This window comes from Apis mellifera, linkage group LG1, assembly GCF_003254395.2.
Source record: "Apis mellifera strain DH4 linkage group LG1, Amel_HAv3.1, whole genome shotgun sequence".
In the NCBI taxonomy this organism is placed as follows: Eukaryota; Metazoa; Arthropoda; class Insecta; order Hymenoptera; family Apidae; genus Apis; species Apis mellifera.
The window spans coordinates 1686641-1699731 of NC_037638.1; the positions used below are offsets into that span (position 1 = coordinate 1686641).

General features: G+C 28.6%; 2 protein-coding genes across 2 annotated transcripts; both read right to left on the reverse strand.

Moving 5' to 3' along the window:
- Positions 1 to 90: 90 nt before the first annotated feature.
- LOC113219396 (leucine-rich repeat serine/threonine-protein kinase 1) lies at positions 91 to 7792 on the reverse strand. The gene is made up of 2 exons (XM_026446051.1): positions 7618 to 7792; positions 91 to 7533 (listed from the first exon to the last, which is right to left on the reverse strand). Exon 2 carries the CDS (start codon positions 7517 to 7519, stop codon positions 137 to 139), a length of 7383 nt encoding a protein of 2460 aa, XP_026301836.1. The 5' UTR covers positions 7520 to 7533; positions 7618 to 7792; the 3' UTR covers positions 91 to 136.
- Positions 7793 to 10022: 2230 nt separating this feature from the next.
- Positions 10023 to 12942, reverse strand: LOC408625 (nuclear pore complex protein Nup85). The gene is made up of 8 exons (XM_026446052.1): positions 12784 to 12942; positions 12069 to 12495; positions 11605 to 11984; positions 11140 to 11459; positions 10856 to 11073; positions 10557 to 10775; positions 10370 to 10469; positions 10023 to 10302 (listed from the first exon to the last, which is right to left on the reverse strand). Exons 1-8 carry the CDS (start codon positions 12811 to 12813, stop codon positions 10098 to 10100), a joined length of 1899 nt encoding a protein of 632 aa, XP_026301837.1. The 5' UTR covers positions 12814 to 12942; the 3' UTR covers positions 10023 to 10097.
- Positions 12943 to 13091: the final 149 nt, after the last annotated feature.

Genomic DNA, 13091 nt, shown 5'->3' on the forward strand with positions numbered 1-13091 from the left:
AGATGAGGCAAGATTGAAAGCTTAAAATCTACAATCTAAAATATGGACGTATAGAATTATCAATCACACACAATTATATCACTTTTTGCACCACAAAACACTGGTTTGGCTTTACTTTATCATAATTAAATTATGACTAAGCAGCTGACCAATGTTCAGATCTCCATAGGAGAGCATACATACTATGCTTAAGATCTTCTGCATCTAAACTATCAATCAAAAAATCTGTATATCGCGAAATTAAACTTCGGTAACCTTGACCAACAGTTGCCAATACTAATTTCTTTTCATCTGTTGATTTAAATGATATAATTTGACATACCTTACCTTCAAAAGGTCTGAAAACAGTAATAGGTCTAAGTGAATTACATTCAGCTACTACAATACATCCCCAAGTAGTACCAATATACAACTGATTCCTACAAGTTTCCAGAGCTGTTACTTGGCACTTTTCTGTTGATAAATTTTCTTCTATAGAAATGGATTTTAAACTCTCTGAACAAGGTACTAACTTAGACATATCTAATTTATTTATTATTTGTCTAGTATCCACATCCCATTGATACACAATGCATCCAGGATATGTATATGATAATACAGAATTTTCTGCACTTAATAAATGTGTAGCAAATAAATTTTTAATAGCTGCCTCTCCAGTTACATGAGAAACTTGTGCTGTATCTATTAAATTATTGTCTCTTAAAACATAAATTGATACTTTACCAAAACTTTGTCCAATCCATAATTCCAATATGCGCTTTTTTTTATAAACAGCTGCTAAAGAATATGTCTTTACATTGTCTTGAATATCAGTCGTAATTTCCATTTTTTTCATTTGTGTAAATGAATTTGATAATAAAAATGTTTTTCCACTATGCAGTGCTACTGCAAAATGTTTTATTTGTTCTAAATAAATTAAACCTACTATTTTAGATTCTATGCTATGATCAGGTTCAAGATTATAACTAGCAACACAACCAAAATTACTGCCTAAATAAACATGTACTTGTCCTATATCATCACCAATCCATATATATCCATCTACTCCGCACATTGCATATGGTATTATAGGAGTTTCAATCCTAACATGTTGTAACCAACCTTTTTGTGTTCCTAATAACATATCAACTTCACCATTATTATGTCCAAACCAAATTTCATCTCCATTTAAATTTTCTTCTATAGTTCTATTTGTCATAGTAATAGCAGTTACTTGAGTTCTTTCTGTTAATAATATAACATCTATAAGATGTGTAAATTCAGGTGCTGATGCAATAGAAACTATTTGACTTGCAGTAGGTCGATCTTTTGGATTTTGAGCCCAACATATAACCATTAAATCAAGAGCATAACAAGGATGAAATGTTTCTCTATATGTTAATGGTGGTCTTCCACCTTCCAAAATACATTCTTTAACTGCTTCATGACCCTCAAATGGTTGTCTTAAAGTAATTAATTCATATATAAACATTCCAAATGAAAAAGAATCAACTTTTTCAGTATATTCTTCTTCACCATTATATTTAATAATTTCAGGTGCCATAAATCCTTCAGTTCCACCAAATCCTTTAGCACCAGTTGGTAATGTAAGTCTGGATATACCATAATCGGCAACTTTAACATGAACAGGATGTTCAGGATAATCTTGAAATGGTAAAGGCATTTGCCAAACTAAAACATTTTCTGATTTTAAATCCCTATAAATTACATGTTGTTGATGAAGATATTCTACAGCTTTTGCTACTTGAAGAATTATAGCTTGTAATGTATACGGATCTAATTTAGCACCAGAACGTCTATAATTTTTCAGTACATTATCCAATGCACCCTCTGGTGCTAAATCTAGTACTAGTGCTAATGGACTAACTACTATTCCAATTAAAGGTACAATATTTGTATGTCTGAGAGTCAACAAAATGTTTAATTCTTGTCTTGCTGTACAGTAAGCTTTACAAGCATATTGTAATGGATCTCTATCCCATTTACTTTGAGCTGCTTTATAAGCAAGAACAGCAGATTGTTTTGAATTTGGACCTGGTGGAACTGGTTGTAACATTTTGATGGCAACATCGATCTTTTGATAAGTTCCTGGTAATCGACAAACACCTTTAAATACAAATCCAAATGCTCCTCGACCTAATAATTTTCCCAATTTAATATCTTCTGATTTTATTAAATGTTTCGATCCGAGATCCATAAAAATTATATCGGGAGCTACATGTGATAATGGTATATCAGAATGTTTAGGACAACTTATTGGTTTATTACTATAAGCAGATAAAATACATTCTTCGACCATCCAAGAATATGCTAAAATACCTTCAGAATGGCTATTTTGCTTAATAATATCTGGATGACCTTCTAAAGATGGCATTCTACTTGACGTTAGGCTATCATATCCCACACCACTATCACCATCAGACTTATAACTATCTTGACTTTGCCTTTCTTTATTTATATAATATTTTTGGATATCTTCCGTTAAACGATCATTATCGCTAATTTCATTTTCATTTTCTCCATTATTTAACAGACAGCGTGGACATGGTATCAATCGTGTAACTAATAGTTTACCTTCAGATGTATGCACAAAACGTGTTCCTAATGTAGGATACCAATCTTCTAATAAAATATCGATATGATCAACTATTAAGGCCAATAATTGTGGCATACTTTCTGGTCGAGGTTCTACTACAATTGCTTGATAGCCCATTGGTTCTTCTTCAGCTGAATCCGACATTATAGGTTGTTTTATCACCAAAGTATCAACTGGAAACCAAATTTCTAAAATTGCAGAATTTTTTAAATCTACTGTACACCATATTCCATCCTGTTTCAGTTTAAATTTAAATTGTCTATAATCATATGGCGAATTCTTTAAATTATAATTGACTTCTTTAAGACGCAATAAAGTGATATTAGAATATTTTAACTCTATTCCTGTTTGCCAAAGTATCCACTCTGCTTGTGTATCTAACAAACTCGTAAAGATATTATCATCAACAAAATCTTTGAAAGGCGCTAAAAATGACATCACAATTTCAACAATAGCATCGTCGGCTAAAATTCTAGTTATGAGCCTTGACCAAAAACCACTAGGAAAATAAGACATTAAAAGTAATCGCGTAACAGAACAATCTGGTTGTGATCTAGATGTCAATACACATTCTGTATTCGATTTATCTCCAGAAGAATTTTGAAATGTTATCATTGGAGATGTAATTTTTTTAGAACGTATATGCCAACCTCGTGTTTTTACAGGAATTTTGATTATTTGATTATTTCTTAAAATATCCTCTTCAGTTGGCAATAAAGAGGGAATTAACAAAGTGCGATAGTCCCAAGTTAATGCAACTTCGAACTTATTTAATAAGCTAACGATATATCCTTGCGTATCTATAGATGATATAGTAGAAGATTTAAATACATGTTGAATATCATCTAATTTCATTATACCACATCTGGCAAAAGGATTAATTTCACGTATTGTTACTACGTGTGCTAACATGTCACAAAGCCATTGTGGATCGAGAAAATATAAATCTTTCAAAGTAGCATCGTCATAATGTAAAATAATACCATTTTCATGGAGAAAAAGCGTCGCTTGATGTAATTCAGCAGGATCTCTAAATGATCTATGCAATTTTTGAAGCTCGTTATTTACTGCCGTATAATACTGATCAGCTTTCAAAACTGGATCCGTACCTGATAATTTCCTATCATGTGCAAGCTGTATCACCACGTCTTCCAAGGCAAGATAACTGGCAGGAACTTTTTGTTCGAGTAATAATTCTTTGCTTCCAGGTGATCTTAAACTAAATACAACATCGTATATTAAATTACACAGCATTTTTATATTATGCTTCGTTTTACAGCTCACTTCGATAGTCTCCATCACTTTTGGCAAGCCACATTTTTCAGCATCAACTACATTTATAAATTTATCACGAATATATTGTTGCAAAGCCTCGCTATGTTCGTATGATATATCATAATGAGTGCCAACGATAATTACAGGCGAGTTGGGAGCTCTGCTTTGTATATTTACCAACCACTGAAATATTTCTGATACACCTTTAAAACCATCTGTGATTCTCCATACAACTAAATATAAACTCCGCTTAGACAAAAAATATTGATGCGTTGCATAATACTCTCTTTGCCCACCAAAATCCCACGTTCTAAAATAAACCGGACCATGAGATGACTGCCCTCTCACTTTTTTCTCGTAAATCCAATCCCCAATATCGACTCCAACAGTGGATATTGTTGTCCCTCTAGCAGTCTTTGCATTAATGTTTTTATTCCCCATTCTTTTCGCCCAATGTTCTGTAGCTTTTTTTTTATTTGGAACCTCACCTTCTTGTCTCAATTGTTCCAACAAGCTAGTCTTACCGATACCTTGAATCCCTACGATCATTAATTTCATACGTGCATACGATTTGGCATCCTCCAAGATTGATTTTAAATATCCAATCACGTCCATCGTTTTATATTTTTTCGATTCAATCATAGTTTTCAAAGGTTCTTGCAGTTTACAACCTTGAGTGTTTAAATTCCACAAACGAGAAAGTAATCCCATTTGTGGTGGCAATTCGACGATGTCCGGATTACCGCTTATATTCAGAACAGATAGATTATTAAGCTCATAAATATTTTGTGGAATCTCTTTCAACTTGTTGTTACTGACATCAAGCATGCTGACATTAGGGAACAGAAGGTACAATTTTGAACCGGAATAATTAGTTTTTGTATCCCTATCTATATTCTCCTCTTCTAGATTTGGCATTTCTCCATCATCGACCGACGTCAATTGTATTCTGTTCAATAAATTATTGGCAAGAATTAACGTTCTTAAATTTTCTAAACGCAGATGGCGCCTATGCGTGCAAACCGACATGAGAACCACGTCGCGCAAGGACGTAGCTGTTTGCCTGTTGCTGCCGGGAACGATTGGAGATTGCACGTTCGTTGTAGGGCAATAACACGCAGTGTTTGCTTGTTCCATCAAATCGGCACCGTCCACTTGTGGCAAACTGGGCCATCGAGAGATCTGATTATTGGATAAATCTAATTGTTTCAAACTTGCCGGATACGACGTTATGTGACTCATTGATCGAAGAGAATTATAAGCCATGTTTAATCTCACTAGATTAACAGCTAAGCATGGCAAAGCTACCGGGATGCTGTTGAACAAATTATGGGCCAAATTCAAGGACGTGAGCACTGATCTTGCCCCACCTTCGTTATCATCCGAAACTTTTTCCGATACTTGAACGGATTTGGTCCAGACGTGGGGCCGATCCATCTCTATGATTTGTGCATTTGCTATTTTGGTAAATGATTCAAATTCTAAAGAATCTTCGCGAGAAATGGCCAATTGCGATGCTAAACTTCGACTGCTAGGACTGTTGTTCAAACAATCTTCTCGTTGTGTTTTTCGTGAAATATTTTGAGAAACTTGACTCGGTAAATCTTTCAACAGATTGAAGGAAACGTTCAACTCTTTTAATTTTGGGGCTCGCCACAAATTATCCGGAAGACACTGCAATTTATTGTTTGAGACATCCATAATCTCCAACGTGGGTAAGCTCATTATGAATTCCGGCAATTGCTCCAATCGATTGTCTTGAAGATACATCTCTTCTAAAACTGGACACAATTTATCCTTAGAACTTTTTGGCTCGGCTGTAAGAGTATCTATTTTATTTTGAGCCATGTTAAGATACCGTAGGCTTTGTAAATAAAATACAATGGATGGTACAGAAGTGATTGAATTATGAGAAATATCTATCCTCGTGATAGCATACAACACCAAATCGTTATTTTTGGCGCTCAACTTTTTATTTACGTGTAACACGGCATCTGTTAACCATTGAGCCCGTATTTGTGAGAGATGACATTGTTGATTATGCCAATTTATCATTGTCGGTGTATTTGGAAATAGCGTCGAATATGTGACATTGCCAAATGAGGATAATGCAGAAAAGTGAGATGTTTGAGTGCATTCGGTCATAGCTTTTTTATTGATTTTGTATTCCGAGTCAGGATAAGCTTTTATAGACAATAATTTTGCCGTGAGAGCTTCGTCACGGTTTTGTGCAGCAATTTTGATAGCTTTGCATGTATTGTCCACGGCACCGTGTTTCAGTAATAGATCTGCAATTTTGATGTCACGTTGTTGACAAGCTATAATTAACGCGCTGGAGTAATTATTTTCCGGATCGTTCTGATCGTAAGGAACTTTCACAGGCAAATTAGGATCAGCACCTGCCAATAATAAAGCGCCAACTACTTCTGTATGCTTGCCTTTCACCGCTGCATGTAAAGAAGTTTCAGTGGAATTATTGCAATACAAATCTAAATTTAATGGGCATATCATATTGTCGTCCTTTTTATCGAATGCTTTGCTTCTAAAATTCAAACTGGACATCAATCTTTGTATCCCACTTGAAATTTTTCTTTTCGACATGGGAAGTGGCTGCGCCACCCCCATATCTTCCTCTTTAATTTTTCTCGCTTTTACTTTATAATTCAGCAATAACTCTACGATTTTAATATTCCCAAGCATACTAGATATGTAAAGAATATTTTGTCCTGTTACATCTTGAGAATTGATATCGAATGGCATCTCGTATTCAAATTCACCGGACGAGTCTTTGTAACGTTGATACGTATTTTGTGGATATTCGAATTTTAATAACAAATCAATAACTAAATGATGGCCGTTTATAGCCGCTACGTGAATCGGTAACCATTTTTCAACGGTTAAAGATTGTACTTGTTTAGGAAAATGTCGAAGAAGCAATTCTACTATTTCTACTTTACCATTGTAACAGGCTATATATAATGGACAGTATTTGGTAACAGGATGCACTCTACAATCTGCACTATGTTCTAAAAGCAAACGAACTATATCCTTGTGACCCATCTCACTGGCTATAAAAAGTAAAGTATTTGCGCCATTCGGTGCCATATTGATAATGCAATCTAAATCCGACATATGATTTTGAATGATATTTTTAGCTGCCACAAAATCTCCTTGGATACATATTGCACGCAAAGAAGCATGTACAGCAAGTTTTGCCAATTCATATTTTTCAGCTGCTGATTTAAGCAAATTTATACAAACATCTTGCTTAGCTTCTTCAGCCACATCTAATGGTCTCTCACCGTTATTGTCTTGAATCATTAGACTAGCATTGAATTTTAAAAGTTTTTCAATATTGGAACTATGACCGTGTTCTGCACAAATGTGTAATGGTGTTCGATAATGACCTCTGGGTCCACATGGTATATTTGGATTTGCTCCAGCAAAAAGTAGTACATCTAAACATCTTGAATTTTCAGTAATAGCTGCAGCATGTAATGGTGTCCTACCCCATGAATCTTGACTATTTATATATTGTGCATGCTCTCCTCTTAAAAGATCTTCTAATAATTCTGCATTATCCCATAGAGCAGCTTGATGTAACAAACGACCAGGAAAATCTTCATCAATAGGAGTATAATCTTCCATGATTATACTGTAAACTATAAATATTTACATTTTATATTGTTATATTAATATTTTTTACAATATTTTTCTACGTAATAAAAATATTATTTTGTACTTACTAATTATATCTTGAATATAAATATCTTGATTACATGATTATAAATTCATTTGATCAGTTATATAGTCATATTGTTGATACACTCTTCTTTTATGATATTTTACATAATATGATTTTTTATTTTCAATTTGATCAAATTTGAATGTTTTTAATTCAATACAATTTAAAATATAAAAAATTTTATCATTCTTTATAAATTTCAGATCCACTGTGTTCAAAGTGGAAGTTAGATACTTGAAATTGTTTATATACATTTGTAAAATTTCGATTATTATTTTAGTTATTTTTATATTAAAAATTATATATATATATATTTTTTTGAATAGAATTTTTGACTTTAATGTAATTTTAATAAGATTGTTCTTTTCATTATAAAATTTCTTTTCATTATAAAAGAATAATCTTTTGTAATTTGTGATTTAAAATTCAATGCATAAGTAGAAAAACTTACATACATATACATCAAAACACATATCAATCGGAGCACGATTGAATATGTTACAAAAATCATGTTCGATCGATATTTTTTAATTTTTCATTATTCACTGTACACATATAATTTTTCTCCATGTTTTTTATGTATCTTTTTTGCACTGACAATTACAATAACAATTCGTTTAATATGAAACGAAAAACCAGTGCGATACTAAACATAACTCTTAATAATCGCCATTTTGCCAGTTCTCTTTATCGACTGTACACATCTTTAGCTATAATTTTATACATGAATAATATCGGATCGATTTAAATAAATAGCATTAGCAAAAACGAAATATAGAATAGATCTATTAACTTATAAAACTTCGCATTACACAAACTGAAATACCGATCGTGTAAAAAGAATCTTTTATGAATTAAAGAAATGAATTTAGTATAGAGTATAATCAATCTAACTGTTAAACTTTGTAAAGTTAGTAGTGGTAAAAAATGTTTTCTATTGCACCAATACATCAAAATTTTATATTGTATATTGTATTGTGTGATCGACAATGAGACTAGTGAACTGTCGACACAATTTGCCGTGTCAGATTAAAAATCACGAATCATTCACGATTAAAAAATGATTCTCGTATTTCTTACTAAAGTATAATAAGAAAATTATTAATAGATTTAATAATATGAAATGATAATGAATTCAAATTTTATTTTAATCCCGTATTATAATGCAATTTTGAACAATATTAAATTTATAATAAAAGAATATTCATATATTATATATAAATATATATATATATATATATATAAGTTTCAGAAAAACATAGTATTTCACGAATAATGATTCAAATTTTATCATGATATGGATATATATATATGATATATATTATAAGTGATATATATTAGAATTATCTAAATATGTACAAAAATTGTGTTCTATTTTGAATTATTTTTATTTTTTCCATAAATAAGAAATATATTTATATACTTATTTTAAATTTTTGTTCAAATTTGTTCGTTTTGCATTTATTTTTCATTTCATATTAATTCTAATAAGATTTATATGTAAAATAATATTAATCGTAAAAATATTTTAAAAAATACAATGAAATTTTTGTAAATTTATAAAATGTTTTTTTGAATTTTTTTAAAGAAAAAATTTTTTAAAAATAATAGATTCAAAAATAATTATAATTATTTACAATAATTATAAAATTGAATGATAGATTTATATTATATCTTGTCTGTAAAATTGTTTGTAGTATCTTCCTCATAATATAATTACTGATCTTTCTCTTCATTTGATTATTATAATGCCATATTATTATGATATTATATTATTATTATAAAAACATTTTATTTAGACTTAACCATAAATAAAGTAAACAATTTTTTTGATTAATTATTTTAAATATTATAATAAACTATATAATTCTGATATATATGTGCAAACTATAATTTCTTTTTTTATAGTAACATATATTTTAATTTAAAGATAAAAAATATTGTAATAAATATTTATATATATATATAAATTTATTTATTTATGTTAGAAGATTATAATATAATAAATATTTTTAAAAATTTTAATATATTTGCTAAGAATATATTGTAAAAAAATTATCAAAAAATAACAAATTTTCATTATAATATATAATATATAAATATTATTTAATGTTACATTTATCTTAAAAAATTCATGAAAAATCTAATTTTTCTTTATTTAATTTTAATACAAAAATTTTAATTATTAATTATAAATGTAAATAGACCTTGATCTCAATATCATATGTATTATAACCAATAAATTTTTATGTGCATATCTTGTCAAGTATTCAAGATTTTTCTATTTGAATATATATTCATGATAATAAAATATATATAGTTAAAAATTTTTAAATCAATATATGTACATAAAAGAGATATATGTGTATTGTGCTTTAATGGATGTATTAAGATTATATATATATATATTATATAAAGATTTTTTAATTAAAAAATTAGAAAATTCTTACATTACAAATTGATAATAAACATTTTAATGTTTCATTTTTGACAGCCTTCAAGACTCAATGCTCGAGCTAGATTTCTAGCAACAGCTAATCGGAAGATATCAATTTCATTTTGAAATTTCGGATCATCGCCATGCGCTTCTACACATCGTAATAATTCATAACAATCATTGGAAGACAAAATTACATCTTTGGCTTCCAATAATGGAATAGCATCTGATAAAAGTATTGACCAAAAACTGAAACAAATATTTTCAAATATAGCTTTTAATTTAAATTTAAAATTTATTTATATTTAAAACTTACTATTTCGGTGTTAAATTTGAAACTAAAAGAGACACTAACAAACTTGCTGCTTCTTTAAATTCTCCAATACCATACATTTGATGAAATTCGCAATATTTTCCTAATTATAAAAAATAATAAAAGTTATAATTGATATTAAACATTCTTAAAAATTGTTTGTAATTTTAACATTTTAAAATTGATTTACCTAAAAATGTTAGCCTATCACTAGCCATCATACAAAAACCTAAATTTTCTAATAAATCACGACAATCCAATTTTCCATATTCTACATAACGTTTCAAAAACTGATCTGCAATGTATGTTATAAAAATATTATCTTGAGCTTTTAAAGCCCATGCAAGTGCATTTCCTAATCTTCCTTGTTTCATAGATTTTAATCCTTGAATTTTGCAAATACTAGTAACTAAAAAAAAAAATTTTTTTTTAAATAACCAATATATACATATTTTATGTTACACTAATATTTTAAAAAATAAGACTAACCTATATGATTCATTTTATTATCTCGTGCTATGTCTAAAATCTTATTTACTCTTGCTTCTGACCCCATTGGTAATGATTGTAACAATATCTCTAGTCTAGCTAAGCCTTGAGTAGGACAATGTATTAAATAACTTGCACCACATTGCCACAAAGAATGATGTCCCATTAATGTGTTACCATATTCCAATATAAGAGATTCATGAAGCTGATTACTGACTCTATAAAAAAAATAAAATTTATTTTATGAATATTTGTTAAATATAATATAAATTATAATAACTTACTCTATTTGATCTTCATCTAATATTTTAAGTTTTCCACAAATATATAATAAATCTACCAAATGAGCAGCAAACCATCCATTATCCCCCATATATTGTATTTCTTTAATAACAAGATGTAAGTTACTTTCCATCAAAGCACGTATAGCATTATCAGAAGGTCTATTAGCTTGCCATCTTTTAGAAATATTATTAGCATGATGAGAAAGCTCAGGTTGTTTACAACATGGAGAAGTATAAAATAATTTTGCTGCTAATAATTCGTACCAAGCATCTGTATATTGTGAAAATTGCCACAATATATCTTGTTCTCCTGCAATTAACTATATTAAATGTTTTTAATAATTTTATTAAATTTATTATTTTATTGTTTTTTTAAATTTTATTATATTTATAAATGAGAGTAACTATTGAGAATTTTATTTTTAAATATATATGTATCTTAATATTATATATTATTATAAATACCTTCATAATCATTTCTAAATTAGTATCAATAACAAAAGCTTTACTATTTAAATTTGAACATAAATCTAGTTGCCAATGTTTCCAACACAAAGTAAATTCATTTATAGAATAACCACCATATACATTATATACAGGCATAGTTTTAAGAGCATTTTCTGCCATTACAAAAGCAGGATGATCTGCTTTACTATGCAATGCTAATAAAGCTCTTACTAAATCTAATTTTCCATGTAATGCACAACCTATTACAACTTCCCAATAATTTGGATATTCCAAATCAGCACCAATAGTCTTTTGAGCTAATATTTTAACTGCTATAAGTTCTCTAGATGGAAAATGAAATTTAATCCATTCTAACAATTGTGGTAAAACTACATCACCTAAATTTAAAATATTATATATTAGAATTTTTTGATAAATTTTTGATTTTTGTACATACATTTTTTATTTTTAATATAATTTACCTGGTATGACATCTACGTAAAGAATTTCCACCAAATGCCATACACATTCTATTTGATAAAATATGGTCAAGAAATTTTCTAGTGATTCTCTTTTTTCAGAAAGACATTTTCCACATATATCTTGCAAACTTTCTATACATGCTCTCAAGATAGATCTATATTGTTTACTGTGTTTTAAAAGTTCAAGTCTGATATCTCCAGAAAAAGATTTAAGTTTTTTAATGGATAAAAAGACACCATTACTTTCATTTACTAGTTTACGTAATTGTGGTGAAAATAAAATTACTTCTGGTTTTAACATATGTACTGTTGAATCATATTTTTTTGAACTTTTTTCTTTTGTAACTTTAGTAGTATATATACTGATTCTACTACTATTTATCCACCTTCCAGCAATAAGATGATCTTTAGAAATATTTGGAATATCCTAGAAACAAAAAATATTTTTCTTAATATATTTTTAAAAATATAATATAAATTATATTTATTTATTATTTAATTAAGAAATTATATCATGAATAAAATGATATAATTTAATTTAAATATATTTGTATAATAATCAGAATAAAAAATAGAATTATAAAAATATTATTATGTCTCTCTTTTACAAAAAATATTGTTTACAAATTTATGATATGATTTTATTTTTGAAAATAATAAAAATTAAATAATATTAAAGAGAATATAGGTTAAGTATAAATTAATATATGCTTACTACAGTTGGAGGATTATCGATTTCGTCCATATTTGATAATATAGAAAAAGAATTTTATTTCAAATGTATTTTATTATATAATAATATGCACATTAATTTTTACATTCCCAGTTAACTTTATGTTAACTTATGTATTCTAGTAGATTAAATATACAGTATTATCGATAACTGTATTTGATTGTGAAATAATCGATATATCGTAATTCTATATCATATCGATACTCGAAAGATGCTATTAATAATATCGAAATATTTTATTGAAACATACATACTCTAATGTCGATATTAAAAAAATTTCAATTTACTTC

Bases quoted from the DNA above. Each gene is read 5' to 3' on its own strand.
- LOC408625 (XM_026446052.1), bottom strand. From the start codon at position 12,813: ATGGACGAAATCGATAATCCTCCAACTGTA. The intron at 11,074-11,139 runs GTAAGTTATTAT...TTTTTTTTATAG, and splicing joins TTAGATGAAGATCAAATAGA to AGTCAGTAATCAGCTTCATG. The intron at 10,776-10,855 runs GTTAGTCTTATT...TTTTTTTTTTAG, and splicing joins TAATAAAATGAATCATATAG to TTACTAGTATTTGCAAAATT.
- LOC113219396 (XM_026446051.1), bottom strand. From the start codon at position 7,519: ATGGAAGATTATACTCCTATTGATGAAGATTTTCCTGGTCGTTTGTTA.